The sequence below is a fragment of the Erythrolamprus reginae genome, chromosome 13 (genome assembly GCF_031021105.1).
Source record: "Erythrolamprus reginae isolate rEryReg1 chromosome 13, rEryReg1.hap1, whole genome shotgun sequence".
Taxonomy (NCBI): domain Eukaryota; kingdom Metazoa; phylum Chordata; class Lepidosauria; order Squamata; family Dipsadidae; genus Erythrolamprus; species Erythrolamprus reginae.
In genome coordinates, this window is record NC_091962.1 from 15,842,913 (window position 1) to 15,869,556 (window position 26,644).

The 26,644-nt window shown below is 47.8% G+C and overlaps 1 protein-coding gene across 1 annotated transcript; it reads right to left on the reverse strand.

Moving 5' to 3' along the window:
- Nucleotides 1–549: 549 nt before the first annotated feature.
- Nucleotides 550–26,286, reverse strand: LOC139175297 (unconventional myosin-Ie-like). Its single transcript, XM_070766322.1, has 28 exons — nt 26,028–26,286; nt 19,735–19,872; nt 19,490–19,579; nt 19,128–19,222; nt 17,985–18,072; nt 17,076–17,165; nt 16,276–16,407; nt 15,946–16,080; nt 15,289–15,421; nt 14,969–15,165; nt 9,772–9,852; nt 9,185–9,271; nt 8,404–8,490; nt 7,761–7,928; nt 7,577–7,662; nt 6,796–6,877; nt 6,134–6,240; nt 5,877–5,975; nt 5,136–5,280; nt 4,883–4,997; nt 4,164–4,333; nt 3,828–3,973; nt 3,296–3,442; nt 2,917–3,074; nt 2,743–2,823; nt 2,295–2,478; nt 1,254–1,435; nt 550–1,131 (listed from the first exon to the last, which is right to left on the reverse strand). The coding sequence occupies exons 1-28, from the start codon at nt 26,028–26,030 to the stop codon at nt 1,055–1,057; spliced, it is 3,303 nt and encodes a 1,100-aa protein (XP_070622423.1). The 5' UTR covers nt 26,031–26,286; the 3' UTR covers nt 550–1,054.
- Between the last annotated feature and the right edge of the window lie 358 nt (nt 26,287–26,644).

Genomic DNA, 26,644 nt, shown 5'->3' on the forward strand with positions numbered 1-26,644 from the left:
CTAATGCAGACTAACGAACCAATCGTGTAACATATACTTAAAAGGAAAGGAAAAAAAATTTGAATGAAAGCAAAGAGGTTGAGTGACTGGTGGTAAGTGATTATTTCCCGTGGAGCAAAAGGAGAATTTTTTTTTTTGCTGGGTTTAGCTTTTCATTGGCCTTTGTGTTAAAACCGGGGTCCCCAAACGTGGCAACTCGTGGGCCCCCACGCCCAGAATTCTCCACCCAGCTGTGTGGAAGTTGCAAATCTACGAGTCTTAAAAGTTTGGGGGCCCCTGGGTTAGGAGGCCCATGTTCAACCAATGCGCCTGGGTTAGGGGATTGTGCAAAATACTATTTCTTGGCTTTCGGGGGGCAGCTGTAGCAGGTTTGGGCCAGTAAATTCCAGGCGCCCCTCGGGCTGACCCAGTTTCCTTCCTTAATCATGGTCTGTTGGAGAAACCCCACCCCCTCTGGGTGCCAATCAGGAGAAGGTTCACCCCGAAAAATGGGATTTTTTTTTAAAAAAAACACTCAGCAACAAATAAAAGTCCATTTTCAGAAAGGCCCTCAATGTACATAATTTATTGATCTCCCTCCCCCCACCCCCCCCTGCAAATTTCAGCATTTAATAACAAGAGTTGGGACCTTGGAGGTCATCAAGTCCAGCCCCAGAGCAAAGACAGGACTTGCACAGGTCGGCATCTGACGGGCACAGCTCCACTGCCCCGTCTGCTTGGCCCCTTTGTAAAAGCCAAGAGAGAAGTTTGAGCCTTCGCCATGTTGGCTGGAGGCTTTTAAAAATCCCAAAAGTCCCATTATTATTATTATTATTATTATTATTATTATTTTCTCCCCCCTGCGTTAAAAGATCCACCAGGCCGGCATTTTATTGGCGTGCAGTTTTCGGGTTATCTTGGTACCATGTTGGCAGCAGGTTTCTGGAGGTCAACCAAGTGCCTTTCCTCTCGTTCTCTTGTGAGGACCGGTTGCCCTCCGGAAGCCCCCAAGCAAAGGCCGTGTGGGGCAGCCCCCCCGGTGCCATTGCAGGAGTGGAGCAATGCCAGCCCCCTCTCAGATCATCTCCACGTAGTTCCCTGGAAACAGCCCTTCCTTGCCCCGGAGGCGGCCTTCCCACCATCCCGACGGATCTGGGGGGAAAGGAGAGAGGAAACTCTGCATCATGCCCAAGACCGACTGGACATCTAAGACCCCCAACCCGATCTTCCTGGCCGTACGGGTGGCCTCGGGGTGGCCCCGGAGGAGACCTCACCTTCCTTCATGATTTCGATGACGTCGTTGGCGTTGAAGCTCAGCTCGTCTGTGTCCTGGGCGTCGTAGGCGTAGAGCGCCCGGCATCGCGGAAGGCACGGCTGCGGTTTGGGTTTGGGCTTGGGCTTGGCACGGCCACCTCCCGGGACGGGCTTGGCTTCTTTGCTCAGGTGGCGCCGGAGGCTGGAAAATAGACCGTTCTTAGCTCCCTGGCATGTTGTTTTATTTATAATATTATTTATTTTATGTATTATTTATTTTTCTGGGTAGAAGATGCACCATTTTCCTTCGTAAAACAGGCTGAAATTTCAGGTGGGTCTTAAACTCTGAATGTAGCTTCCCCCCCCCCCCCAGCCCTAACTAGCCACTAACAATCCTCCCAGCTCTTATCTCGCAGGCTCTGTCATTGTTACTCTCTGCAAAGAATGTTTTCCAAGCCCTAAGTCTTTGCAGGGTTTTTCCCCCCATTGCTCTAACTTGCTCCGAGTAAGTTTCTTTCCATTCCTAACCAGGTGCTAAGAAATGTTCTCAGCTCTTACCAGCTTGCAGGCTTGTTATTCTCTGCAAAGAATGTTTTCCAAGCTCTAAGTCTTTGCAGGGTTTCCCCCCCATCGGTCTACTTGCTCCAGATGTTTCTTTCCAGGTGTTTCTTTGCAAATCATGCTGAACCCCACAAGGTTCAGTATGATAACAGATTAGGCAAGTAACTCAATTTTCTTTCATTCTAGTTTTAGATAATGATTCAGATGATGAAAGCATTTGTGGGTAAAGACATACTATTTTAAAAGTAATTGGGGATCATACTATAAGGTAGTCAAACTTACTACCCCCATTGCTTACACACACACACCCCTATCACTGTCTTGGAAAAGCATCATTGAAAGACCCCCCGAATGTACAAGGATGCGCTCCCAGGGATCGCCTCGTGGCCTCCTTTCCCCGGCCTTTATTCTCCATTGCTGTCCCCATCTTAAGAGCTGGTGGCCAGTGGGAGAGAAGTAAAAGGGGATTATTGGGGGAAACAGCCAGGAAGGGTCCTCACCCGGCCACCCCTCGGTCTGGCACATCCATGAAGCCGAGGTCAAGCGGGGCAGGGAAGACCCGGGCGCGGGGGCTGGCTCCTTGGCGCGGCAGGCTGGGCTGCTCCATGCTGCCCTGGCGGGCCATGGAGTGACGTTGCTGGGAGGAGGGTCTCGCCCCCTGTCCGTGGCTGACCCACGCCGGCCCTGCAGAGAAGGGGAGAATCAGCATTTACCCAAACCCCACCAATTCCCAGATTGTGCCAAGAGAAACGAGTTGTGGACGGTCATTTCTGGCTCCGGCAAAGAGAGGGTCCTTCTGGGGGGACAGTTCCCGGCCACAAGCCTCATTTGGGGGGTTCCATCACATCTCCCAAGAGAGACGAATTGGGACACGCTGGCTTAAAGGAGGCCAAAAGACCGGGATTCACAGTTTGCAAACAACCTGGCATTGAGCCACGACTCTCTTACCTGTGCCGGTCTGGGCATTCCAGCCGAGGGAGGGGCCTCCGGCCATGTTGCGCCTTTTCCTCATGTCCTTCCGGTTTGGGCCTGAAAAATTTGCAAATAGGTCCTGACGTTTTTGCAAAACTTATGTCACTGCCCCCCCCCCTCCAAAAATCAAATCTCATGTCTGAGACTTACGTGCGTTTCGGGGCAGGCCCGGCCCGATGCTGACCACCAACACTTTGCCGTTGGTGCGTAGGAGAGCCAGATCCCCCTGGCAGATCTGGAATTGGATCTGTCGGGATCCAGCCGCTGCCCAGGGCCCCCAGCCGTCCTTCTTCACCTTGAACTCCAGCCTGGGGCAGAGGGAAACGCACAGAAAAGGGAATTTGGGGTCTGGGTTCAAATCCTAAAAGCAGCTTGCGACTGAGGATCTCCTGGTGGTGCCCCATCCCACCACCCCTGGAGAAATTAAGCCGAGGGTTGGAAACGAGGCGTTGGGAGACCCTCCACGCCCGGGAGAAGTCTACCCCGGGGGCCCTAACGGCGGGAAAGAAGGGGGGGAAGTGTTGCCTACTGGTTGCTGAACTTGATGGGCAGCTGTTTCTGGGTCCTTTCCCCGTAACGCTTGAAGAGCAGGCTCAGCAGCTCGGTCTTGAAGACGGACTCCACCACGGTGTCGTACTGGGCCTCGTGCAGGATGAGGAAGTCGTCCTGCAGCATGCTGGGGGGGGAGGGGGGGCGGTGTTAGAATGTCCAGTTAATAAACCTTCAACAAACAATCTCTCTAGTATAAACTCCACCAAGAGGAACATCGGTGGCTCCCTCTTGTGGCGAACCAGGAAATGACTCTTAAAGGTCCAGTCTGAAACTGACATTGTTAGCTTCTGTAATGCAACACCCAACATAGTTACATACAGTATGCTAACAAACGGGACATATTCAGGAGGGGGTGGGTCCACTTGGCACGACTCCCTCCTCTCCATAAGCACCGGGACGGGAGTTATCAGACTGGCCGGTCTCCAGGACGAAGAACCTGTGAATCTCCAGTTTCAAGTGGCAAGGGGTCCCGCAGGCTCCCTAAGAGGAATCCCCCCCCCCGTGCTCACCTGAGGGAGACCGACTGGATCCGCTCCACCTCCAGCTGCCTCTTCAGCACCTCCTTGATGGCCCCCTTCTCGGGGCCTTGCTGCACCTTCTCCCGCCCGATCAGGTAGACGAATTTGGGGGTGAGGATCAGGTCCCGTTTGACCGTCTGTGGGGCAGGGACGCAAAAAGAGGGTTCGGTGCCCAGAGAAGCTGGCTGGCCCGAGAGGGCAGCTCCCCAAGGCCCAAAATTCTCAACTTGCCAAAGGTGTAGAGCCTCCAGCCACCGGCACGGCCTATCTTACTGCCCGCCGAGAAGGGAAGCAGCCGGATTCCGGCGGGGCCACACACCCCCTCACCTTGAAGCGCCGGTCGTACTTGATGATGGTGTCGGCGAAGTCCACCCGCTCTCTGCGGCCCAGGAAGCGCCGGAGTTCCGGCCGGTTGTCCAGTCCGATATAGTCGCCCATGAAGTTGCGGTTGAGGCTGTTACGGTGGCGCTCCTTCTTGTTGAGGACGAGGTTGGAGGCTGGTTTTTTGGGGGGGGGGAGGAGCACAAATGGGGGTTAGAACCGGGTGCGAAAGGCAGATTGGGGAGGAGGAGGCAGGAGGCCCTCTTCGCATGCTCAGAGGCCGCTCTGTGGCCCTTCGTCCTATGCGGGTGGAAGGGATGGGCTTCTGCAAAGGGCGGGCCAAGGCTGCCCTCTGGTGGCTCAGGTTGGCCACTGCACTCAGGCAGGAAAATAGAATAGAATATGAACAGAATAGAATGGAGAATAGAATAGAGTAGAATAGAATAGAATGAGTTGGAAGGGACCTTGGAGATCTCCTAGTCCAGCCCCCTCCCTGCTCAGGCAGGAAACCCTGTCGGACAAAAGGTCGACCCGTCTCTTTAAAAACTCCCAGTGTTGGAGCCTTTACAAGAGGCAAGTAGTTCCACGGAACAAATAAACCCCCGGTGTTGACTTCTCCGCCAAAAGAGAGAATTTGAGGGGGAGGGGGAGTGTTCCGCCGGGGGGACGTGGCAGGGGATCCTCCCGGGGGGTGGGAGGGAGACCCCCTCTTCCTGCCCGCTCACCTTCTTCCCTCATCTGCATGTTCCTGTGCACCGCCACGTGTTTGCGCCAGGCCTTCTGGATCACCCGGGCGAAACCATCGTAGCGCCGTTCCCGCATCTCCTCCAGAAGGAAAAGCTGCAAGGGGAGGGACAGCGTTGAGTGACAGGCAAGGGGGAGGGGTTACGGTGGAGAGAGACAGTCCCCATTTCCCTCCCCGGAGGGAGGGGTCACGGGCTTTTGGGGCCCGGGGTCGTCCACATGCCCAGAGCTCACCGATTCGGGGGCTTTGATGAACACCTTGCTCCGCCCCAGCTGGAACTGGTCGGGGTCCATGTGGACCGACTTCATCAGGTGCACCACGCCCTGCCGCTCGTCGCCACGCCAACAGGGCCACGTCTCGGGCGTCAGGATGGCATACCTGGGCAAGAAGAAGGGGGGGGGGGAGAATGCGGTGGTACCCAAAAGGCCGGAGGGATATAATCAGTTACACCCACATTTTTCTGGCACTAAAAAATTTGGAGAAGGACCAAAAGATTTGGGGAAAAGATCCGAAGCAACGTGAGAAAATATTATTTGACGGAAAGAGGAGTAGATGCTTGGAACAAACTTCCAGCAGACGTGGTTGGTCAATCCACAGTCACTGAATGTAAACACGCCTGGGATAAACATAGACCCATCCTAGGATAAAACATATGAAATAGTATAGGGGCAGACGAGATGGACCAGGGGGTCTTTTTCTGCTGTCAGTCTTCTATGTTTCCATAAAAGAATGAGTCCTTCGCAATTGGGCAGCTGAATTAAATAAACAAACAAATAAATAAACAAACAAAGTATTTAAATCAATCCAACAATTTGGAAATAATTCGGAGTGATAAGTGGTAGCAGGCACATCTGGTTTTAAATCACACATCTATGCCCACTCACAGATCCGACTCCAGCAGGTGGGCTGGGAAAGGCAGGGTTTTTTTTTTAAGAGGGGGGGTTGATAAGAGAGGCCTGGGAGCAGCTGCTCACCTCTGGAGGAACTTCTGGAAGACTCGCCGATAAGCGTAGCCGGCCCGGCGGACCCGAATATTCTCTTGCAGCCCCAAATATTCCACCTGGTGCTTCACTCTGCCAAGGGGGTAAAAACGGAGGGTCTCGGACCTCTGTTTCTTCGCTGCTGGGCCATTCCCCCCCTCCCCCAGGAGCCAGGGCGAGAGGGTGGGGGGAGCTCTGGGGGTTTCTTGATCTAATCAAGTGGGGTGGAGTTCCCCAGGCATCCGTCTCACCGGCTCTCCTCCCAATCTCGGGGCTTCTTGGTTTCGTTGGGCTTGATGCATCGGATGTAATGGGGGCTGCACTTCATCAGGGTGCTGACCAGGCTGTTGGCTTGTTTCTTGGGAGGAAAGAGAGGGAGGAAGGAAATAGAGAAGGGGGGAGAGACAAATGGAGGAAGGGAGGAAGAAGGAAGGAATGAAAGAAGGAAAGAAAGAAAAGAAGTGAGGGAAGGAAGGAAGAAAGGGAGGGGAGACAAATGGAGGAAGGGATGAAGGAATGAACGAAAAGAAGGGAGGAAGGAACAAAAAGAAGGGAGGGAAGGAAGGAAGAAGAAAGGGGAGACATGGGGGAAGGGAGGAAGGAAGAAGGAATAAAAGGAAGAAGGAAGGAAAGAAAAAGGGAGGGAATGAAGGAAGGAAGGGGGGAGGAAGAAGGAAGGAGAGACGAAGGAAGAAAGGGGAGACAAGGAGGAATGGAGGAAGGAAGGAAGGAGGATAAAGAGGGAGAAGGAAGGAAAGAATAGAAGGAAGGAAGGAGGGAGAAAAAAAATGGCTGCTCTTACCATTGACATGGGCCAATATTCCCCAAGAGCCCAGGGGGAGGGTCTGCCTTTCCCTGAGGCAGTTCTGGACCCCTTCCTTGACCCACCTAGGCAAGCCCCACCCCCCCTTACCTTGATCTTGCTGCCTGCCGTGGTGGGGCGCCCCTTCTTCTCGGTGCTGAGGCTCTCGGGGAAGAGGTCCCGGATGAAGGGGCTGGAGGAGAAGCCGAGAGCTTCAGTTCCCCAGGAAGGAGGCCCCGTCGCTCAAGAGCCACTCCTTCGGGGCCCGATTCACCCTGCAAAATCCCCCCCTCCAAGCCCCCAATTTAAGCCCAATGAACTGGGGGCCGTGGCTGTCGGAGGAGTCAGAGAGCGAGACAGAGGAGGAGGGAGGGGGAGTCTGGGTGTGAGGAGCCTGCATGGGCTATAGAGCCCCCAAACTAGGGATTCGCAGCCCCCAACTGTGGCTGAGGAGGAGGAAGAGGAGATAAGAGATCCCATCCTGAATGCTCGGGTGAGAAGGATGCAGGGGAGGCAGGAGCAGTTACGGAGGCTCAGGAGGAGGAAGTGAGCACAAGGGAGGAGTTGCAAAAAGCCAACGTTTGTGCCTCTGAAGGAGAAGAGCATGTGCAGAGTGTTTCTTGCCTGACAAAGCTTGGACATTTCTAGAGTTAATAATCTTGTACGTGGACTTTTGCTCGAGAAGCAACTTTTGGGGGAAATTTTGGCATTGTTTTGGTTCGTGTTTGTAGACTCTTGTGCATTTGGAAACCTTTGTGTTTCAGTTTTGAGTTTCGTTTAATTTTAATCAGCCGTGCGGGACAGGAATAAAGAGGGAGGGGGGCATTCTAGGGTCTTCAGATCGTGCACCCCACCCACCCACCCCCAATTCCCCCCCCTCCCAGGCCCTCACATCTCACTGCTCTGCATCAGCTCCACCAGATCTGGGAACAAGACGTCCCGGTTGCGCTCGCAGAAGCCTTCCACGTCGTAGGAGACCTGAGGAAGGGCAGGAGAAGGGGCTTTGGAGTCCAGCTGGGAAAGGAGAGGGGGGCGTCCACCCCACGGGCTGCATTTCCCCCCCCCCCAGCCCCCACCTTGCCCGCGTAGTGGTGGATGATGAAGCCCTTGTTCCAGCTGTTGAAGTGGGGGTGGGTGCCCAGCGCCGACTGGAGCTTCTGCAGCAGCGTGTGGTCGGCGCCTTCGCCTTTGGCGTGCATGGTGGCGCAGACGTCGTCCAGGATGCTCATGAGCCCCGGGGGGTTCTGGGAAGGAAGAGAAAAACCACGTCAAGAATTCTGCCCCCCACCCCCAGCCCTGTCTCCTTCTGTCGCTTGGCACAGAAATTGGATAAATGGAATACTGTGTTTTCTCCGTGTATAAGACGTGTGTTTTTCCTCCCTAAAAGAGGCTGAAAATTATCTTATACTCTGAATGTAGCTTTTTTCCAGCCCAAAGTAGCTGCTAACCATCTTCCCAGCTCTTCCCTTGCAGGCTCTTTCACTGTTACTCTCTGCAAAGAATGTTTTCCAAGCTCTAAGTCTTTGCAGGGTTTTTTTCATTGCTCTCCTTGCTCAGAATGTTTCTTCCCGGGTGCTAAGGATGCTCCCAGCTCTTATTTTTACTCTTGAGTAGAGTAAAACAAAGGTTTTGGGCTCCTTCTCGGCCAACCAGAAGGGAGGCCTTGAAATAGCTCTTTCAATAGGGACGGTCTACCTGACAAGGAGGGTTTTGGCTCACCACTTTGTTCTCGATCAGGTCACACACCACTTTGTTGTTGAAATAGTCAATGGGGCTCCATCGGATGCCCTCTTGGACGTATTCCTCCTGCAGGGAGGTCAGAGAAGGGGAGGAAAGAGTTAAAAACAGGGAGAAATGGGGCAAAAATAAAACACAAATGACTGTATTTTTCGGACTATAAGATGCACTTTTTGTCTCCCCAAAAGGGGTGAAAATGTCTGTGTGTCTTATAGACTGAATATTGTTGAAGACCCCGACCACACACCCCTGTGTTGGGGTCTTTTTCAGGGGGTTTTTCAGGCTGTTTTGAGGCTGTTTTTGAGGATTTTTCAGGCCTTTTTTCCTGAAAAAAATGAACAAAATAAAACCTCAAAAAATGGCCTGAAAAAAGCCTCGAAATCAGCCCAGAAAAATCATTGAAAACATCCTGAAAAAAAGGCTCAAAAATTTAATTTAATTTAATAATTTAATTTTATTTTATTTAATAATTTAATAATTTAATAATTTAATAATTTAATTTAATTTAATTTAATTTAATTTAATTTAATTTAATTTAATTTAATTTAATTTAATTTAATTTAATTTAATTTAAGGATTGATCATTCTTTCCCACCGAAAAATTCTCCTGATGTATTATTCAACACTTTTATGTGCCTGCCCCACTCCTGCCCCACGGGACCTGTCCAAACTCCAGGGGTTTCCCCCCCCCCCAAGGCAGGATTTTTAAAAATGCAAAGAGATTCCCCGTTTGCAAAAAAAAAACCCGCCGAAAGCATCTCACCTGTTCAGCCTTCAGGGTCAACTCGATGAAAATCTGCTGGAGTTTTTCATTCACAAAATTGATGCAGAATTGCTCAAAGCCGTTTTTCTGGCAGGAGAGAAGTAAAATATCAGCCAGGTTGAATGTTTCCCAAGCCCTAAGTCTTTGCAAAGGTTTTTTTTCCATTGCTCTAACTTGCTCCCAATGTTTCTTTCTTTCTTTATTGTAAGATAAAATACAGGAAATAGTCTAAGGGCAGACTAGATGGACCATGAGGTCTTTTTCTGCCGTCAGTCTTCTATGTTTCTATGTTTCCCAACCTAACCAGGTGCTAACAATGTTCCCAGCTCTTACAACTTGCAAACTCTTTCATTGTTACTCTCTGAGAAGAATGTTTTCCAAGCCCTGAGTCTTTGCAGGGTTTTTTCCATTGTTCTACTTGCCCCCAATATTTCTTTCCAGGTGCTCACGATGTTCCCAGCTCTTCCTGGCTTGCCAGCTCTTTCATGGTTACTCTCTCCCAATAAAGTTTTTTTAAGAGGAGGCCGGCATGGGGGAACCTTGCCTTCACCTGGCAGGGATGAGAGGATTTGGGTCTGTGGGCTCACCTGGAAAATTTCGAAGCCGTAAATGTCGAGGACGCCAATGTTGTATTCCTGGTGCTGCTTTTCCATTGCTTTGTTGACAGCCTGGGAAGAGGAGGAGGAGGAGAGAAAGGAGGCAGAGAGGAAGAAGAGGAAAAAAAGGAAGGAGGGAGAAAACGAGGAAAGAATGAGGGGAGGGGGCATGAAGAGTTTCAACCTCCTCCTTACAAAGCAGCTTGTATTTATTTTTTATTTCTACTTCCTGTTTCCCAAATGCCATCAATGAATTCCCACAACACTGTCAAATAATTTACTAAGACTGTATTACTTCTAGTCTTCTCTTATTAGTATCTATCTCCTCCCATATATTACTATAACCATGTTGTTGTGTCTTTCGATTTATATTGCTTGCATTTGTCTCTTGATACGATTTGAATAGAATATAATTATTTATTGGCCAAGTGTGATAGGACACCCAAGGGATTTGTCTTTGGTGCAGATGCTCTCAGGGGACATAAAGGGAAAAAAGAGACATTGGTCAAGAATCATGAGGTCCGACGCTTAATGATTGTCATAAGGGGTCAAATAAGCAATAAAGAAACAATCAATATTAATTAAAATCTTAAGGATACAAGCAACAAGTGACAGCCCTTAGTGGGAGGAGATGGGTGATAGGAAGGATGAGAAAAACTAGTAGTAATCGTAGTGCAGATTTAGTGAACAGTTTTGACAGAGTGGAGGGAATTATTTGTTTAGCAGAGTGATTTGATAGCTTTTTATTATATTATATATATTATATATATAGCTTATTATATATAATTAATTAATTAATTATATTCATAATATGTTTTTTTGTCAAGTCAAGCTAGCTGACGAGAGCTCAAAAGCTCAAAAATAGATCTATCCTGGTTTCCCTCTATTTCTTTATCAGTTCTTTACAAATTTGTGTATATATATATATATATATACACAAACCCGAATATACCAAGACCGTCATATATATGTGAATTTATATATATATATATATATATATATATATATATATATATATATATATATGTAGATTGTTCTGAGTTCGGGTTTTGCCCTGTGTAATGTTTTGCATGTCTATGCGACGTTTCGGTAAAATCACATTTACCATCATCAGGCTGGAGTTCCAATCTCTGTGTTTTTGCAAATGAATATTAGCAACTGACATTCCTTCTTAGCATGTAGTGTGGGGGTGGAGATTTGCTTTGAATGTAGCAAATAGATTGGGTGACTATGCTTCCGTGATCTGATTGGTTGGTGTAATCATGGTTATAGAAGGAATGGTATGAAGATTATGAAGTGTTTTGTTTAAGTCTGATTTCCAAATATAAAATTCTAAAATCATAATAATTAACTCCAGCCTGATGATGGTAAATGTGATTTTACCGAAACGTCGCATAGACATGCAAAACATTACACAGGGCAAAACCCGAACTCAGAACAATCTACATACATATACCCGTGAAAATTTACGAAAACAAATATCTTGCCTCTACGGGGAGGACACTTTCCTACTGACTAGGACCTATGAAAAACTTGAAGTCAGAAAAGCCTCCATCTTATGTGATCTCACATTCCTACGCAACTGCAGGGACAAAAAAATAATTCCCAAATACTTCCAACTAAAATTCCACCCAAAAACCCCAACCATAGAGAGGATCCTAAAAAGAACTGAATTAGCCCTAATCAGAAATGAACTCCACAAAAAAAGATTCATACTTGATGAAATCAACAAAAGTCTACTCTCTCTTCACCTTAAAATCAGTAACCAAATACACCCTTTACTCTGGGATAAATTCAAACAAATATCAATCTGGAGGGCAGAAACAGAAACCCAATACAAAACAGACACACATAATAAGAAACTCCAAATACTAGAGGTACAGCAAAAACCCAGCCCTCCACAACAACTTATGACCAAAACAGTACATAACATATCAGACAAGATACTCACCACTACAGAAACCAATATTCTTTCAAAAGGATTTAATTTTGCAATAACTCCAAGACGAATACCAACTGAAAATATCATATGTGGAATTGAAACAACTTTACATAAAGTCAACCCAGATACTGCTAATAAAATCAGACTCCAAGTCACTAATATTCTGTGTTCTAGTAAACCTCCAAAAAGCAACATACAGCAGGAAGAAAGAGAGGCACTTATCAATCTAAAGAAAAACCAGGATATAATAATCCTTCCAGCTGATAAAGGAAACTCCACTATAGTAATGAACACAGCAGAATACAAGGAAAAAATGACAAATCTACTAAAAAATCCGGCCTACAAACTCCTAAGCACAGATCCTACCACCTACCTAGAAAAAACCACCAAATCTAAAATCAAGGCCTCTCCCATCAGCGAAGAAATCCAGCAAAAAATCATCCCCAGAGAAAAATCTTCCATATGTCCAAAACTCTATGGCCTTCCAAAAATACACAAAGAAGGAATACCTCTCAGGCCAATAGTCAGTTCTATAGGCTCCCCTCTACAAAACCTTGCCAAATTTTTAGCCAAATACCTTCAACCATATACAGAAACTATTACCTCATATGTTCAAAATTCATCCCACTTTATACAAATAATTAAAAAACAAAACCTACAACCCGATGACCTACTTGTAAGTTTCGATGTCGTGTCCCTGTTCACACAAATACCTATTACAGAAGCCTTGACAGCTATCCAAGACAAACACAAACCCCCCAAATATATCCTAGACCTTACCAACCACTGCCTGACCAATACATACTTCATCTATAATGAACAAAGATATAAACAAATAGAGGGAGCCCCCATGGGATCACCTCTATCACCTGTCATAGCCAACCTCTATATGGAATATTTCGAAAATAATGCTTTAGAGCAAGCCAAATACAAACCCAAACTTTGGCTGAGATATGTTGATGATACCTTTGTAATTTGGCCACATGGTAAAGAAAAACTAGACAATTTCCTCACTCATCTCAACAGCCTACACCCCAAAATACAGTTTACTATGGAAACAGAAATCAATGATCAACTTCCTTTTCTAGATGTACTGGTCTATAAAAAACCCAATGGCAGCCTAGGACATACTATCTACCAAAAGAAAACCCATACCAACCGTTATCTAAATGCACACTCACACCACCACCCCGCACAAATCACCTCAGTGGCCAAAACTCTCATCACCAGAACCAAACGCTTAGCTGACCATGAGCACTTAAAAACTGAATTGAACAAACTCAAAGATGTACTAATTTCTAATGGATTCAAAGAGAAAACAATAACAAACCTAATCAATAAAGAGACACCCCCCAAAAAACAAGATCAAGAACAGGACAATGGCACCACCATCCTTCCTTACATCAAAGGCACCACGGATAAAATTAGTAAAATTCTACAAAAACATAACATCAAAACCTCATTTTGCACTAACCAAAAAATATCTAATATCCTAAGGAGCCCCAAAGATAAAATCCAATTAGAATACCAAGGTATCTATGAAATCCCTTGCAAAACATGTGCAGCCACATACATTGGACAAACTAACCGAAGAGTGAGCCAGCGCATGGCAGAACATATGAATGCAGTCAAGAAACAGGAGAAGACCTCCTCCCTTGTCCAGCACATTAAAAGAACAGGGCACGAAATTGACTTTGAAAAAACTAAATTACTCCACAAAACAGAGAATTTATATAAAAGAATCTCTCTAGAAGCTATTGAAATTGAAAAAAGATCTTTTTGTTTAAATAAACGGGATGATACCTCGCGCCTGCCAGAGATTTGGAAACCAGCCTTAAACAAAATAAAAACTTCATTATAATCAATATGTCAATCCTTTAATTATTATGATTTTAGAATTTTATATTTGGAAATCAGACTTAAACAAAACACTTCATAATCTTCATGCCATTCCTTCTATAACCATGATTACACCAACCAATCAGATCACGGAAGCATAGTCACCCAATCTATTTGCTACATCCAAAGCAAATCTCCACCCCCACACTACATGCTAAGAAGGAATGTCAGTTGCTAATATTCATTTGCAAAAACACAGAGATTGGAACTCCAGCCTGATGATGGTAAATGTGATTTTACCGAAACGTCGCATAGACATGCAAAACATTACACAGGGCAAAACCCGAACTCAGAACAATCTACATACATATACCCGTGAAAATTTACGAAAACAAATATATATATATATATATATATATATATATATATATGTAGATTGTTCTGAGTTCGGGTTTTGCCCTGTGTAATGTTTTGCATGTCTATGCGACGTTTCGGTGAAATCACATTCACCATCATCAGCCTGATGATGGTGAATGTCATTTCACCGAAACGTCGCATAGACATGCAAAACATTACACAGGGCAAAACCCGAACTCAGAACAATCTACATACATATACCCGTGAAAATTTACGAAAACAAATATATATATATATATATATATATATATATATATATATATATATATATATATGTTTTCGTAGATTTTCACGGGTACAGGTATGACGGTCTTGGTATATTCGGGTTTCTTCCCGTGTAGGATTTGGAAATTTCTGGCGACGTTTCGATGAGGTCTCACTCATCATCTTCAGGCTGGTGTTTCTGTCCTTTTTCTCTGTCCTTGTCTTCGCCTGAGAAAAAGGACAGAAACACCAGCCTGAAGATGATGAGTGAGACCTCATCGAAACGTCGCCAGAAATTTCCAAATCCTACACGGGAAGAAACCCGAATATACCAAGACCGTCATATATATATATATATATATATATATATATATATATATATATTTGTTTTCATAAATTTTCACGGGTATAAGTATGTAGATTGTTCTGAGTTCGGGTTTTGCCCTGTGTAATATTTTGCATGTCTATGCGATGTTTCGCTGAAATCACATTCACCATCTTCAGCCTGATGTAAATATTTACAGCAGCACGAAGCTTATAACTTCAGCCTGATGATGGTGAATGTGATTTCACCGAAACGTTGCATAGACACTCAAAACATTACACGGGGCAAAACCCGAACGGTTTCTTCCCGTGTAGGATTTGTGGGTATGGCTAGCTGATGAGGCCAAAATAAGGCCGAAATAGATCTATCCTAGTCTCCCTTAATTTTCAAATTCAGAGAGAGAGAGAGAGAGAGGAGAGACCCCCACTCGGGGTGGCTGGAGGGTCCGTCCGTCCACTCACGTCCACCAGGAAGTCGAAGAGGCGGGCGTAGAGGGTTTTGGAGAGCGCGTCGCGGGTGAAGTTGGCCTGCTCCACGTTGAGGGTGACGTCGATGACCTCTTGCCGGCCGCCCCACTTGCCGTCCATCTTGCGGCTGGTCAGTTTCTCCTGGAGGCGCTGCTGGTCGATGGCCAGGAGGTAGGAGGGGAAGGCCAGGACTGCGGGGAGAGGGAGGGAGGGACGGCGGCTACAGGAGCGGCTTCTGGGTCACGTGGCCTTTGCGCAGCCACCGTGGGCCCATCCCCAAGCCCCCCCCCCCGCTCCCTGATGCCGCCACTCACAGTCCTCGCTCTCCACCACGGCGTAGTTGCCGGACTCCCGGAAAGTGATGTTGCCCAGGTGCAGGATGCCCGCCACGATCTGGATGACCAGAGCCTGCTCTTCCTCCGAGAGGCCGATCACCCCCATGGCTGCCTGGAGGAGGGAGGAGGAGGAGGAGGAGGAAGAAGAACAAGAGGAGGAGATAAAAGAAGAGGAAGAAGAGGAAGAAGAGAAAAAAGAGGAAGAGGAAGAAGTGGAGAGGAAAGAATAAGGAGGAGGAAGAGGAAGAAAAAGAAGGGGAGGAGGAAGAGGAGGAAGAGAGAAAGAAAAGGAAAAAGGAGGAAAAAGAAGAGGAGGAAGAAGAGGAAGAGCAGGAAAAAGAAGAGGAGGAGGAAGAGGAAAAGGAGAAAGAAGAAGAGGGGGAAAAGAGGAGGAAGACAAAGAGGAGGAGGAGGAAGAAGATGAAGAAGAGGAGGAAGAGGAGGAAGAGGAGGAGGAAGACCAGGAGGAAACTGTTGTGGGTAAACAGGGCTCCCCAAGACCACAGCAAGAGCAAAGGCTTCTGTGCATGGGCAGAGGGTGAGAAGGCGCCCACACACCCCAATCGGGAGGGAAACGAAGTAGACCCCCCCACCCCCCACCCCACTGGAATAGCCCCTCCGTCCGTGGCCGCCTACCAAAGTCTCCTGAAATTCCTGCCGGTCATTCATGTCCTCCACCTTGTAGGCCGCCGACTGATTGAGGTAGTAGTAGTAATCGGGGCCGGTGATCCCCAAGTTCTCCCGCTGCTCCGTGCTGGCTCCCTCCAGCAGCTGCGCTCACACAACAGGGGGGCAAAGAGCCGGGTTCAAAATGCCGCATTGGAAACACGCAAGGAAAGAGAGAGAGAAAAATGAGCTCCCTCTGTTTGCAAGCAGGGCGCCCAGGACCGGGCAAGGGTGGGGATGATGGGTTTGGGAGTCAGAGGGTCTGCTGGACGCAGGGGCCTCCCTCGGCCACTCACCCACCTGGTAATAGATGTGGAAGTTTCTCTCCCCGGAATTCTGGCTGACCACGCGGGATTTTTCCAGCAGGAAATTGTAGATTTTGCCCCCGTCCGGCTCCCCTCCGCGGCTGAACTGGATCTCGAAATATTTTCCCTGGGGGGTGGGGGGCAAAACAGGGCGGTGTGTCTTAAATTTTCCCCCTTTTGCCCCCAGTTCCTCCCGGCTCCTTTTCTGGGGCACATCCATAATTTTCATGCAATTTTACATCATCATCGTCATTATTATTATTATTGTTGTTTTTGTTATTATTATTATTATTATCATCTATTTTTTATTTATTAGACTGCTATGACGCCCAATCCCAAAGGATTTAGGGCAGCTTACAAAATAATATAATACAATACAAAAAGATACAAGCAATAAATATTATTATTATTATTAATATTAATATTATTGTTATTATTGATATACACACAAACAGAACCATGAAAACAAAATGAAGAAAAAACCCATTCCTGGCTTATTTAGAATTTCAATCGGAGAATTTTCCATTTTTGGGGCAAATTTTCAATATTGTGCCTCATCGCACCCCGTAATTGTCAGCAGATTACACTAGGGGGCAGCACCCATTCAAAGTCCTCAGGGTCACGCCTGGATGAGACACCACCAGGAGATCTCGGAGAAGCATTTCAGGTTGGAAAAACATCTCAAAAGGAGACAACGCTTTTAAACAACTTTTGTGTTGTTTGTAAGAAAAGCGTTGGGAGGTAGAAACGGACGCTGGATAGATTTAGGATCCGCCAGGCCACACCAACACTCACAAATCGACTCGAATTGTTGTTCCGCACAGTCTTGGCATTCCCAAACGCTTCCAGGAGGGGGTTCGATTTCAGGATAATATCTTTCACGTGCTGAAATGAAAGAAATATTAATCATCGGGCTTATTTTTTGTCCCGCCATTATTATTATTATTATTATTATTATTATTATTATTATTATAAATAACTTCAGGCAACAAACTCTTTCCTCCTCCCATTTGCCCCACCACAACCACCCTGTGAGGTGGACCAGCCCGGGGTCATTCGGCCGGCTTTCGTGCCCAAGGAGGGACTAGAACTCGCAGCCGCCCAGTTTCAAGCTCTGGGACCCAAATGGGCCCCTCTTTTCCCGTCCGCTTGTCTTATATACACTGCTCAAAAAAATAAAGGGAACACTCAAAGAACCCATCCTAGATCGGAATGAATGAAAAATTCTCCTTGAATATTCCATTTGCACAACTATTCCGTTTGCACAACAGCAGGTGAGATTGACTGTCAATCAATGTTGCCTCCTAAGTGGACAGTTTGTTTTCACAGAAGTTTGATTTACTTGGAGTTATATTCTGTTTTTTAAGTGTTCCCTTTAATTTTTTTGAGCAGTATATATACCGTGGCTAAATGTCCCATAGAGATATTCAATGCCTAGACCCTCTTCTAGGGAGATATTCATGCCTGGCTCTCATTCTTCTAACTCTGGCGTCTCAACCTCCCCATCGTCCTCTGACTCAAACAATAGCCTAACTGGGGGCTTTTACAGTCTCTGGTAGTTCCCCAGCCTCCAATTCACTCTCAGAGGGCAAGAATGCTGGCCTGCAATGCCATAAGTGACCTTCTGCCCACTGCCAGCCCAACGTGACCTGGACACGGGGGACAACAGGGGGCCATTATTACATCCCAAGACAAGCTGCTCACCTGGACGCTGGGGCCTCCACCTGACACCTTGGAGACGTAGCCCATGATGTATTTGGCCGCCACCGTCTTGCCAGCTCCGCTCTCCCCACTAGGAGAGAAAGGGGGGCAGGGTTGGAAATTGTTCTGTCCAGCCAGATCAGTTATTAGCAAGCAAACCCACCCCACGCTTGGGACACGGATTGAGGCAAAAGTAGCATTATTTGCACAAAGTCCAGCAAGAAATAAGTGAATTGGAAATTAAACTTCAAACTGACAATGTCCATACTTTATAAATAAAATCTTTATAAGATGTTCTACCGGTGGCATACGCCTTTGCAATAATTTGCAATAATTTAAATAGCGAATGTTGGAAGCACCACAGAGCACAAACTACCATATATGGTGGACATGCCGAGAAGCAGTAAAATTTTGAGCGTTGGTTAGAAATTGATTAGTTAGAAATTGATACTAGAACTAAAACCCGAAACATACCTCCTAGGCATTATCCGTGGGCATCATAAAAAGGCAAATTTATACCTAATAAATCCATGTACTCACAGCAGCAAGATTGAATTTTGCACAAAATTGGAAAAAAAGAAAACACACCAACAGGAGATGATAATCAGAAAGAAACCAGAATGCGGAAAAATGAATAAAATTACAATGGAACTGCAGAATGAACAGGGAAGTGAATATTATTTGTACTGTGCTTTGCTGTTGTGGGCCGCATACAAATCTAATTAATAATAATAATAAATAATAATTATACCGCATGGGGAAAATTATACAAATGGATAGAGAGAGAGAAACGGAAATGAAATTACCAGGCAAAATAAAAGGGGACAATGTAGAAAAGGCAATGTAAAAAAAAACTTTGTTTCAAAACGTACAAGTGTCCGTAAATTTTTTATACGGTGTGTTGTATGATGTGTCTACTTTTTTTTATGTGTTTGTTTATGCTTTATGTTTCAAAAATAATTCAATTTGAAAAAAGATATTAAAAAAAGAAGAAATAAGTGAATTCTTCCTTAGAAATATCCAAAAAGAAAACCCCCAATTCCATACCTAACATTAGGTCGCTCGATAGTGGTAGTCAACAATAGATTCATAATGGGCGTGAGCTTTCCACCGACCCCCCCCCCCCTGCGAAGCCCCCAACCTCACCTGATGATGACACATTGATTCTCCCCGTCAATCAACATGTTGCGGTACATCAGATCCGCCAGGGCATAGATGTGTGGAGGGTTTTCGTACTGGGCCTGGGTGTGAGAGAGGGGACACACAACACATAGAGGGAGGCGTCCTGGGCATCCGGGCCCATCCCAGGGGTGCCTAGAGGTCATCTAGTCCAGCTGCACCCCAAGTGGGACCCTGGCCATTTACAAGTGTGACTGGACACACAAGGGATTTGTCTTTGGTGCAGATGCTCTCATAATCAATAATTATTTGGGGGGGGGACAATACAAGGGCCCCTCCATGGGTGCAAAGCGGGGGTCTCCTCCCCCCTCCCCTCCCCACACACTCACCGCCCCCTGGTACATGTCGATCTCGCGGTCGGTGAAGTAGGGCAGCTGCTTGAAGGGGTTCACCGAAATCAGGACCGGCCCGATGTAGGTCTTTGTGTTTCCAAGTTAAGGGGCGGCACAGAAAAGGCCCTGCAGCTCCCTCCCCCCCTCCCTGAGGCTTCCCGCCAGAGGCAGACTGCTCTTATACAGGGAGGCTCGGCCAGGGATTTTCGCCCGCTGGAGCTTGGGAGTCCCAGAAAGGATACGAAGATGTAGTCGTCCGCGAACCTCTTCCGCAGGTTCTCCACGATGGCGTCTTCGTGGATTTTGGGGAGGAGAACCATGTCGTCCACCCCGCTCTGCTTCACGTTCTGCATCTGCCAGTGGTACCGCTCTTTGCTGCCCTGGGGGGGGGAGTGAGGAAGAGGAGGAAGAGGAGAGATTTGGGGGTGGGCCTTCTCCCCTTTCCCTTTTAAAAATATTTTTATTGATTTTTAATATTTACATCATACTTTCTAATACTTTAACATCCATACATTACATTGATATATTGTTCATTTTCACATGGGTACATTTATGACATCCTGTCACTCATTGTTGATTTGCCTTTCTGTTTTTGTATCCAGTTCATCCAAATAGCAAAGTAGTAATAATAATAATAATGAATAATAATTTATTAGATTCAGTTCCATAGTTAAACGGTCCATTTCTGCATAGATTATCTCCTTATCGCCGGGGATCTGCGAATTTTGCCATTTTTTTGTGCCGGCTATTCTTGCGGCCGTTACGATGCGTAACATCAAATATTTAACATTTTTCTCATACCAATGATAACGCCTAATAGAAAGAACTTTGGTGTGCATTCAATGTCTACATTGGCTGTTTCTTGTAACCACGTTCTAAGTCGCATCGGGTATTTCTTCTCTTCGGGGCAGGGCCACCATTGGTGGAAGAAGGTGCCCAGTTCCTTTTTTCCACTTCCAGCACAATTGATCATAATTTGGATAGATCGGAGCCAATCTTTTCGGTGCTAAGCACCACCGGTACGACGTTTTACATGGATTCCCTTTATGGGTTATTTTATTTTTAATAAACTCTATTGGTTTTCTTAAAATTGACAAACATACAAACACACATTGAACATAAAATTGGGGTTGCAGATACCCCGCTTGTTCAAGAAGTCAAATTGCATTACAGAAAAAAGAATACATTATTAATATGTTAAGTCAACCTATTACTTTAAGTGAAAAGAAATTTTATATTACCTTATTATGAGAAAAACAAACAAAACATAAACTTCATATCTAAGCAAAGTACAAACAGAAAAATTAAATCCTAACCATGCTACTCTTGTGCCTTTTTAATTCTTCTTTTTCTATCCCTGTATACACTTTATTCCAAATCACATAAAATTCAGATTCTTCTTGGTTATTTAACCGTCTTGTCATCATATCCATTTCAGCGCAGTCTAATAATATTTTCTTAATAACCTCCTCCCTTGATAGGTTATTGATTGAGTCCTTTTAGTAGTTCTCATCCGACTTTGTTCCCAGTCTGCCAGATGGGACAGGGCACCACTTGGAAAGGAACGGACCCGTTCCAAAAACACAACAATATTCCTTTTTTAAAAAGTGAAAAATCCACGGCACTCACGCAGCCACGAGGCCTGAAGTCCCATGCTGCACAGCTCACAAGTTATGTTTTCAGAACTCGGAGTGGGAGGGGGCGTAAAGGGCACAGACTCCATCCCCACGGCTGATTTTTTTTGGGGGGGGGGGATAGTCACCAGCCACCGGAAGGCTTTTAAACCTTCCAAGCAAGGCCTCCCAAATCTTAGCCCTGTTTGGGAATAAATGACACCCCCACAACAACAAGGAGGATTTTAAAAAGCCCAGAAAAGAAACTTTTGATTTCTTCCGCCAACAGAGAGGGAAAGGAATAAAAGCCTTCCAGGAAATTGTGGGGTTTTGGGAGGAGAAAACTGGCTAAAAATACTAGCCCTTCATTAGCAACACCGGGCAGGCGGGATAAGAGGAGGTTTGGCTGAGCTGGACAGGCAAAAGTGGGGGAGGGAGGGAGGGGAGGGAGGGGACCGCTCTGCAGGACACTCAAAACTTTGGGAAACTTTTCTCCGGCCTTTCACGGTGGGGTTTTGGGTCTGGGGGTTCAGAGTGGGTACGTCCCGTGTTGCACCCCCACATCCAGAGGGGGCCCTTCTCTCCGCCACCACAAAACCTGAGAGGCTTTTGGGGGGGCAGATTCTGTGCCCCCCCCCAATGGCCGCCCATCTCGGTCTTGCAAACTCTCCTGAAAGCCGGTTGCTAAGGTTTTTTCCTCCCCAGCCAAGCAGGGGAGACAATGCCGGCCGAGGAGTTGCCAAGCGACCAGCCGGAGAGAAGCTGGACGAACCAGGCGCTTCGGCCGGCCAATTGACCCCTGGGTGCCCGGACTGAAGCACAGCCTCTGGCACAGAGAGAGGGAAGGAGGGTGCCCACGGGAAGCTCGGGAGGCGAGTTCGAATGCCCCCGCTCTGGAATTGAGGAAGGGGGCGAAGGGGGCAGCCTCCCATGGGCCCTCCGGAGCCCCCAAATGAGGGAGAGAAGTTCGAATCGGACACAAATGTCACTACAATGACATGACTTCGTTTTTCCTTTGGGCTGCCTTGGAATGGAATGGAATATAGAATTAGAATAGAATATGGAATTAGAATAGAATATAGAATTAGAATAGAATATAGAATTAGAATAGAATATAGAATTAGAATAGAATATAGAATTAGAATAGAATATAGAATTAGAATAGAATATAGAATTAGAATAGAATATAGAATTAGAATAGAATATGGAATTAGAATAGAATAGAATGAAATGGAATAGAATGGAATATAGAATTAGAATTACAATTGAATAGAATATAGAATTAAAATAGAATAGAATAGAATTATTTTATTGACCAAGTGTGATTGGACACACAAGGAATTTGTCTTCGGTGCAGATGCCCTCAGTGGACATAAAAGAAAAAACACACATTTGTCAACAATCATGAGGTCCAACACTTAATGATTGACATGGAGGTCAAATCAGGAAAGAATAAATATTAATAAAAAATCTTCAGGATACAAGCCACAAGTGACAGTCACACAGTCCTAAGTGGGAGGAAATGGGTGATAGGAAGGATGAGAAAAACTAGTAGCAACAGTAGTGCAGACTTAGAAAATAACTTGACAGTGTTGTGAGAATTATTCGTTTAGCAGAGTGAGGGCGTTTGGGAAAAGAAACTATCCTTGTGTCTAGTTGTTCTGGTTAGACACCCCCCACCTGGGGCATTCTCGGAGGCCTCGTTCACACCGCACACCTCACAAGGAATTGGGTTGCCTCCATCCGCACAACCTACTCAATCGGGGCCCTTCCTGGTGAGCCCCTGCAAGCAAGGAGTTGAAGAGGGGCAACGCATTGTGCGAAGGCAGCTCGGACTGCCAGTCAAGAGAGAAGGACATTTTGGGAGGTTTCTGCCTTTTTTCCTTCCCTGGAAATCCAGAGTTTCTTGGCTGCAGGCGGCTGCAGGTGGTGGAGTCACCTGGGCCTTTGCAGAGTCACCTGGAAGGGTGGAGAGAAACTGGGTGTTTCCTTCCTCCATTTGGGTTGGGTGCCTCCCAGAGCCCCCCCCCCTCTGCTTTGGGGAAGGGAGGGGCCAGAGGGACAGGGGGGGAGACCCCCAGGCAGCCCCTCCCTCCCAAAAAACCCTCCAGGGGCTCCCTGGGGAGGGGGGACAGTTCAGCCAGGGAAAGGGGCATTGCCAGCCCTGGTTGCAAGAAAGGGGGGGGGGAGCTGGCCCCTCCCTCCTCCTCCTCCGAATTCCAGTCCCAGGAAAGGAATGTGGAGGGCGTTTGCACTGCTAGCAAGGGAGTCCGCCCTGCACCGTCACCGGGTGGCAAAGAGACACGTGCTGGTTTCATGGGCCCCCACCCCCCCACCTGCTTTGCTCCCCCAACAACACTGTGGCCAGGTAGAACATAGGTGCCGAGGGAGGGAGGGAAGAGAAAAAGTAGGGCAGGTTAGAAAAATTAAGGAATGTTAGAAGGAAGGAAAGAAGGAAGGAAAAGAGAGGACAGAATAAAAGGAAGGAAGGAAAGAAGGAAGGAAGGAAGGAAAAGGACAGAATAAAAGGGAGGGAGGAAGGAAGGGAAAATGGGTGGAAGGAAGGAAGGAAGGAAAAGAGAGGACAGAATAAAAGGAAGGAAGGAAAGAGGGAGGGAGGAAGAAAAAAAGAAAAGAAAGAAAGAAGGAAGGAAGGAAAGAAGGAAAGAAAGAAGGAAGGAAGGAAAGAAAGAAGGAAGGAAAGAAAGAAGGAAGGAAGGAAAGAAGGAAGGAAAGAAGGAAACAAAGAAGGAAAGAAGGAAGGAAACAAAGAAGGAAAGAAGGAAGGAAACAAAGAAGAAAAGAAGGAAACAAAGAAAGAAGGAAGGAAGGAAGGAAAGAAATAAGGAAGGAAGGAAAGAAGGAAGGAAAGAAAGAAGGAAAGAAGGAAGGAAGGAAAGAAAGAAGGAAGGAAGGAAAGAAATAAGGAAGGAAGGAAGGAAGGAAAGGTGGAAGGAAGGAAGGAAAGGAGGAGTAATAGCCTTTCTGAATCAGCGTCTCCTGCCAAGTGTCCCAACAGGAACCCCGGAAGGAAGGATGGAGGGAAGGAGGGCAGGGAGGGAGGGAGGCCGGCGTGAGTCAGCCGTGGGCAGCCAGGCAGGCATTCCAGGCCCCTCCCGCTCATGCCTGGTCCTGCATCCTTTGGCCCCACCTGGCCGGGCTGGGAGTGCGAGTCCTACGCAGGCGCCCAGCAGCGTCACCCTCCCTCCTGGCCAGCAGTTAAACATTAGCTAAGCAGCCGGTGGTGAAAAAGTTTTCCGCTTCCGCTGGGTGGGATTCGCACCCCGTCCAGCCCCCTCCCTCTGCCACTACAGCTCCCATCGTCCCCTGCCTGCCAAGCGGAAAAATCCAAACCTTCCCGAAATTATATATCTGTATATATCTGTATATATGACAAGGCAGGTGAGATGATCTGGGAAAAAAAAGACCTTGATTTTTGGAGATTAAATGGAAGCTCTCTCATAAACACTCTGCACATGCTTGAGGTCACTGTAATTTTTTTGTCCCAATTGCAGAATTGACCCAAAGCAATGGGGGGTGGGGTGGGAGCCCAAGAGAGGAGATTGTTATCCTGGGGAGGGGAGGACACCTGCCCCCCCCAAGGCCCTTCCCTTCCCTTCCAACCTTTGCTCCCTTTCTTCCCCAAGAGATAAAACCGGAATATTCAAGCCCAGTGCGGAATGCAGAGATTCAGGCCTGGGGGGTCGAAAGATCCCGGATCCAAGATAGAAACTGAGAACCCCACCCAGAAATTTAGGACTGCCAAACCCATCAGCCCCTGCCGGCGTAGCCACCGAATGTCAAATATTTTGGGCACCGAACACTGGCGAAGGTCAAACATATTTGGGGCAACGTTGGGTGCCCCAAATATTTGACATCATTGGACCTGAATATTTGGAGGTATCGTCGCCTTCCCTGCAAACAGGTCTCTGTGTGTTTGTGTGTTTGTGTGGTGTCCATGTGGGTGATGCCCTAAATACCGCAGCGCATGGCTGGGTTTTGTGCACACCATGGGGTCCCCCCCCGTTTCTCTCTGCTTGGGGGGCCTGGAGGGAGCAGAAACTCTGAGAGGTTCTTTTGCAAACCCCCCCCCACTCTGTCCAGAGATCCCCCTCCCCCGTCTGTCCGTCCCCCCAACAACCCCATCTCTGCCCCTTCCTCAAAAGTGCCCCCCACCAGGCTGGGCCACCCAAAGGAACAGCTCCCAGGCTGACGCACACAACCCTTTCGGGCTAAACCGGGCCGAGGGGACAGAGTCCTCAGCAGGGGGGGTGGGCTGGATGGCCTCAAGGGCCCCTCGGAGCCCCAGAAAGTGATGGACCAAAGATAGCTGGGGGGGGGGGAGACGACAGAGAGCAGGGGGGGGCAAAGTGGAGCAATCTTGGTCTTACCTGTGGATCAGGATTTTTCAAAACGTTCGCTGCAGGATTTTTCAAAAACTTTTCAAGTTTTGAAAAACTCCCCTGCGAAAGTTTTTTAAAAATTCTACAGCGAAAAGTTTTTTAAAATTCTGAAGAGAGAGGGGAGAAGGGGGGGGGGGTGAAGGGGGTCTGAAATGGGGAGAAAGGGAGGTTGAAGGGGGGAGAAATAGGGGGGGAAAGAGGGGGGGTGGAGGGGGGAAGAAAGGGGCAGAAATGGAGGGACTTGAAAGGGGGAGAAATAGGGGGGAAGGGGGGCAGCAAGGGAGGGTGAAAGGGGGCTGAAGGGGGCAGAAAGAATGGGCTGAAATGAGGAGAAAAGGGGGGAAGAGATAGGGGGGTAAAGGGGGCAGGAGGAGGAAGAAAGGGGGGGTTGAAGAGGGGCTGAAATGAGGAGAAAAGGGGGTTGAAGGGGGGGGGAGAAGTGGGGGGGAGGTTTGGAGGGGGCCACCCCCAAGGAGGAGGAGAAGGGAGAGGCTTCCCCCCTCAAGGCCCAGGACTCACCATGGTGCCAGGCGTTCCTCGGCCGCCGCCGCCTCCTGCCTCAGCTCCGGGTCAGGTGGAGGGCGGGGCGGGCGGGGAGGGGGGTCCTTCAAGGGCTCCGCATGGCCCCCCGCCCGCACCGGCTGCTCCGAGGTCCCCGGGGGGTGGAGTGGGGCGGGGGGGGCGCCGGGGGGGGGGCGGCGGGAGACAAAGCGCGGCCCGACGGGCTCCGACAGGTAAAGGCGCAGCGCTCCGGCTGGAGTTTCGGGCTCGGGGCGGGGAGTTGGCGCGCGCCCCCTGGCGGCGAGGGACGCCGCGCGCGCACACACACGCCCGCACGCGCTCGCCCCTGCTGGAGCAGAGGGGAAGGAAGAGGAAGAGTTGGCAGGGGCCTTGGAGGCCATCTAGTCAACCCCCGGCTTAGGCAGGAAACCCCCCACCACTTGAGTTGTCCAACATCTGCTTAAAAACTTCCAGGGTTGGAGCCTTCACAACTTCTGGGGGCAAGTAGTTCCGCTGACCAACCATTCTGACCGTCAGGGAATCCCTCCTTAGTTCTAAGTCGCTTCTCTCCTTGTTTAGTTTCCACTGGGCAGAGGGCAGGTGGGATGCCGCGGGGGCCCTTCGGACAAGCCCAC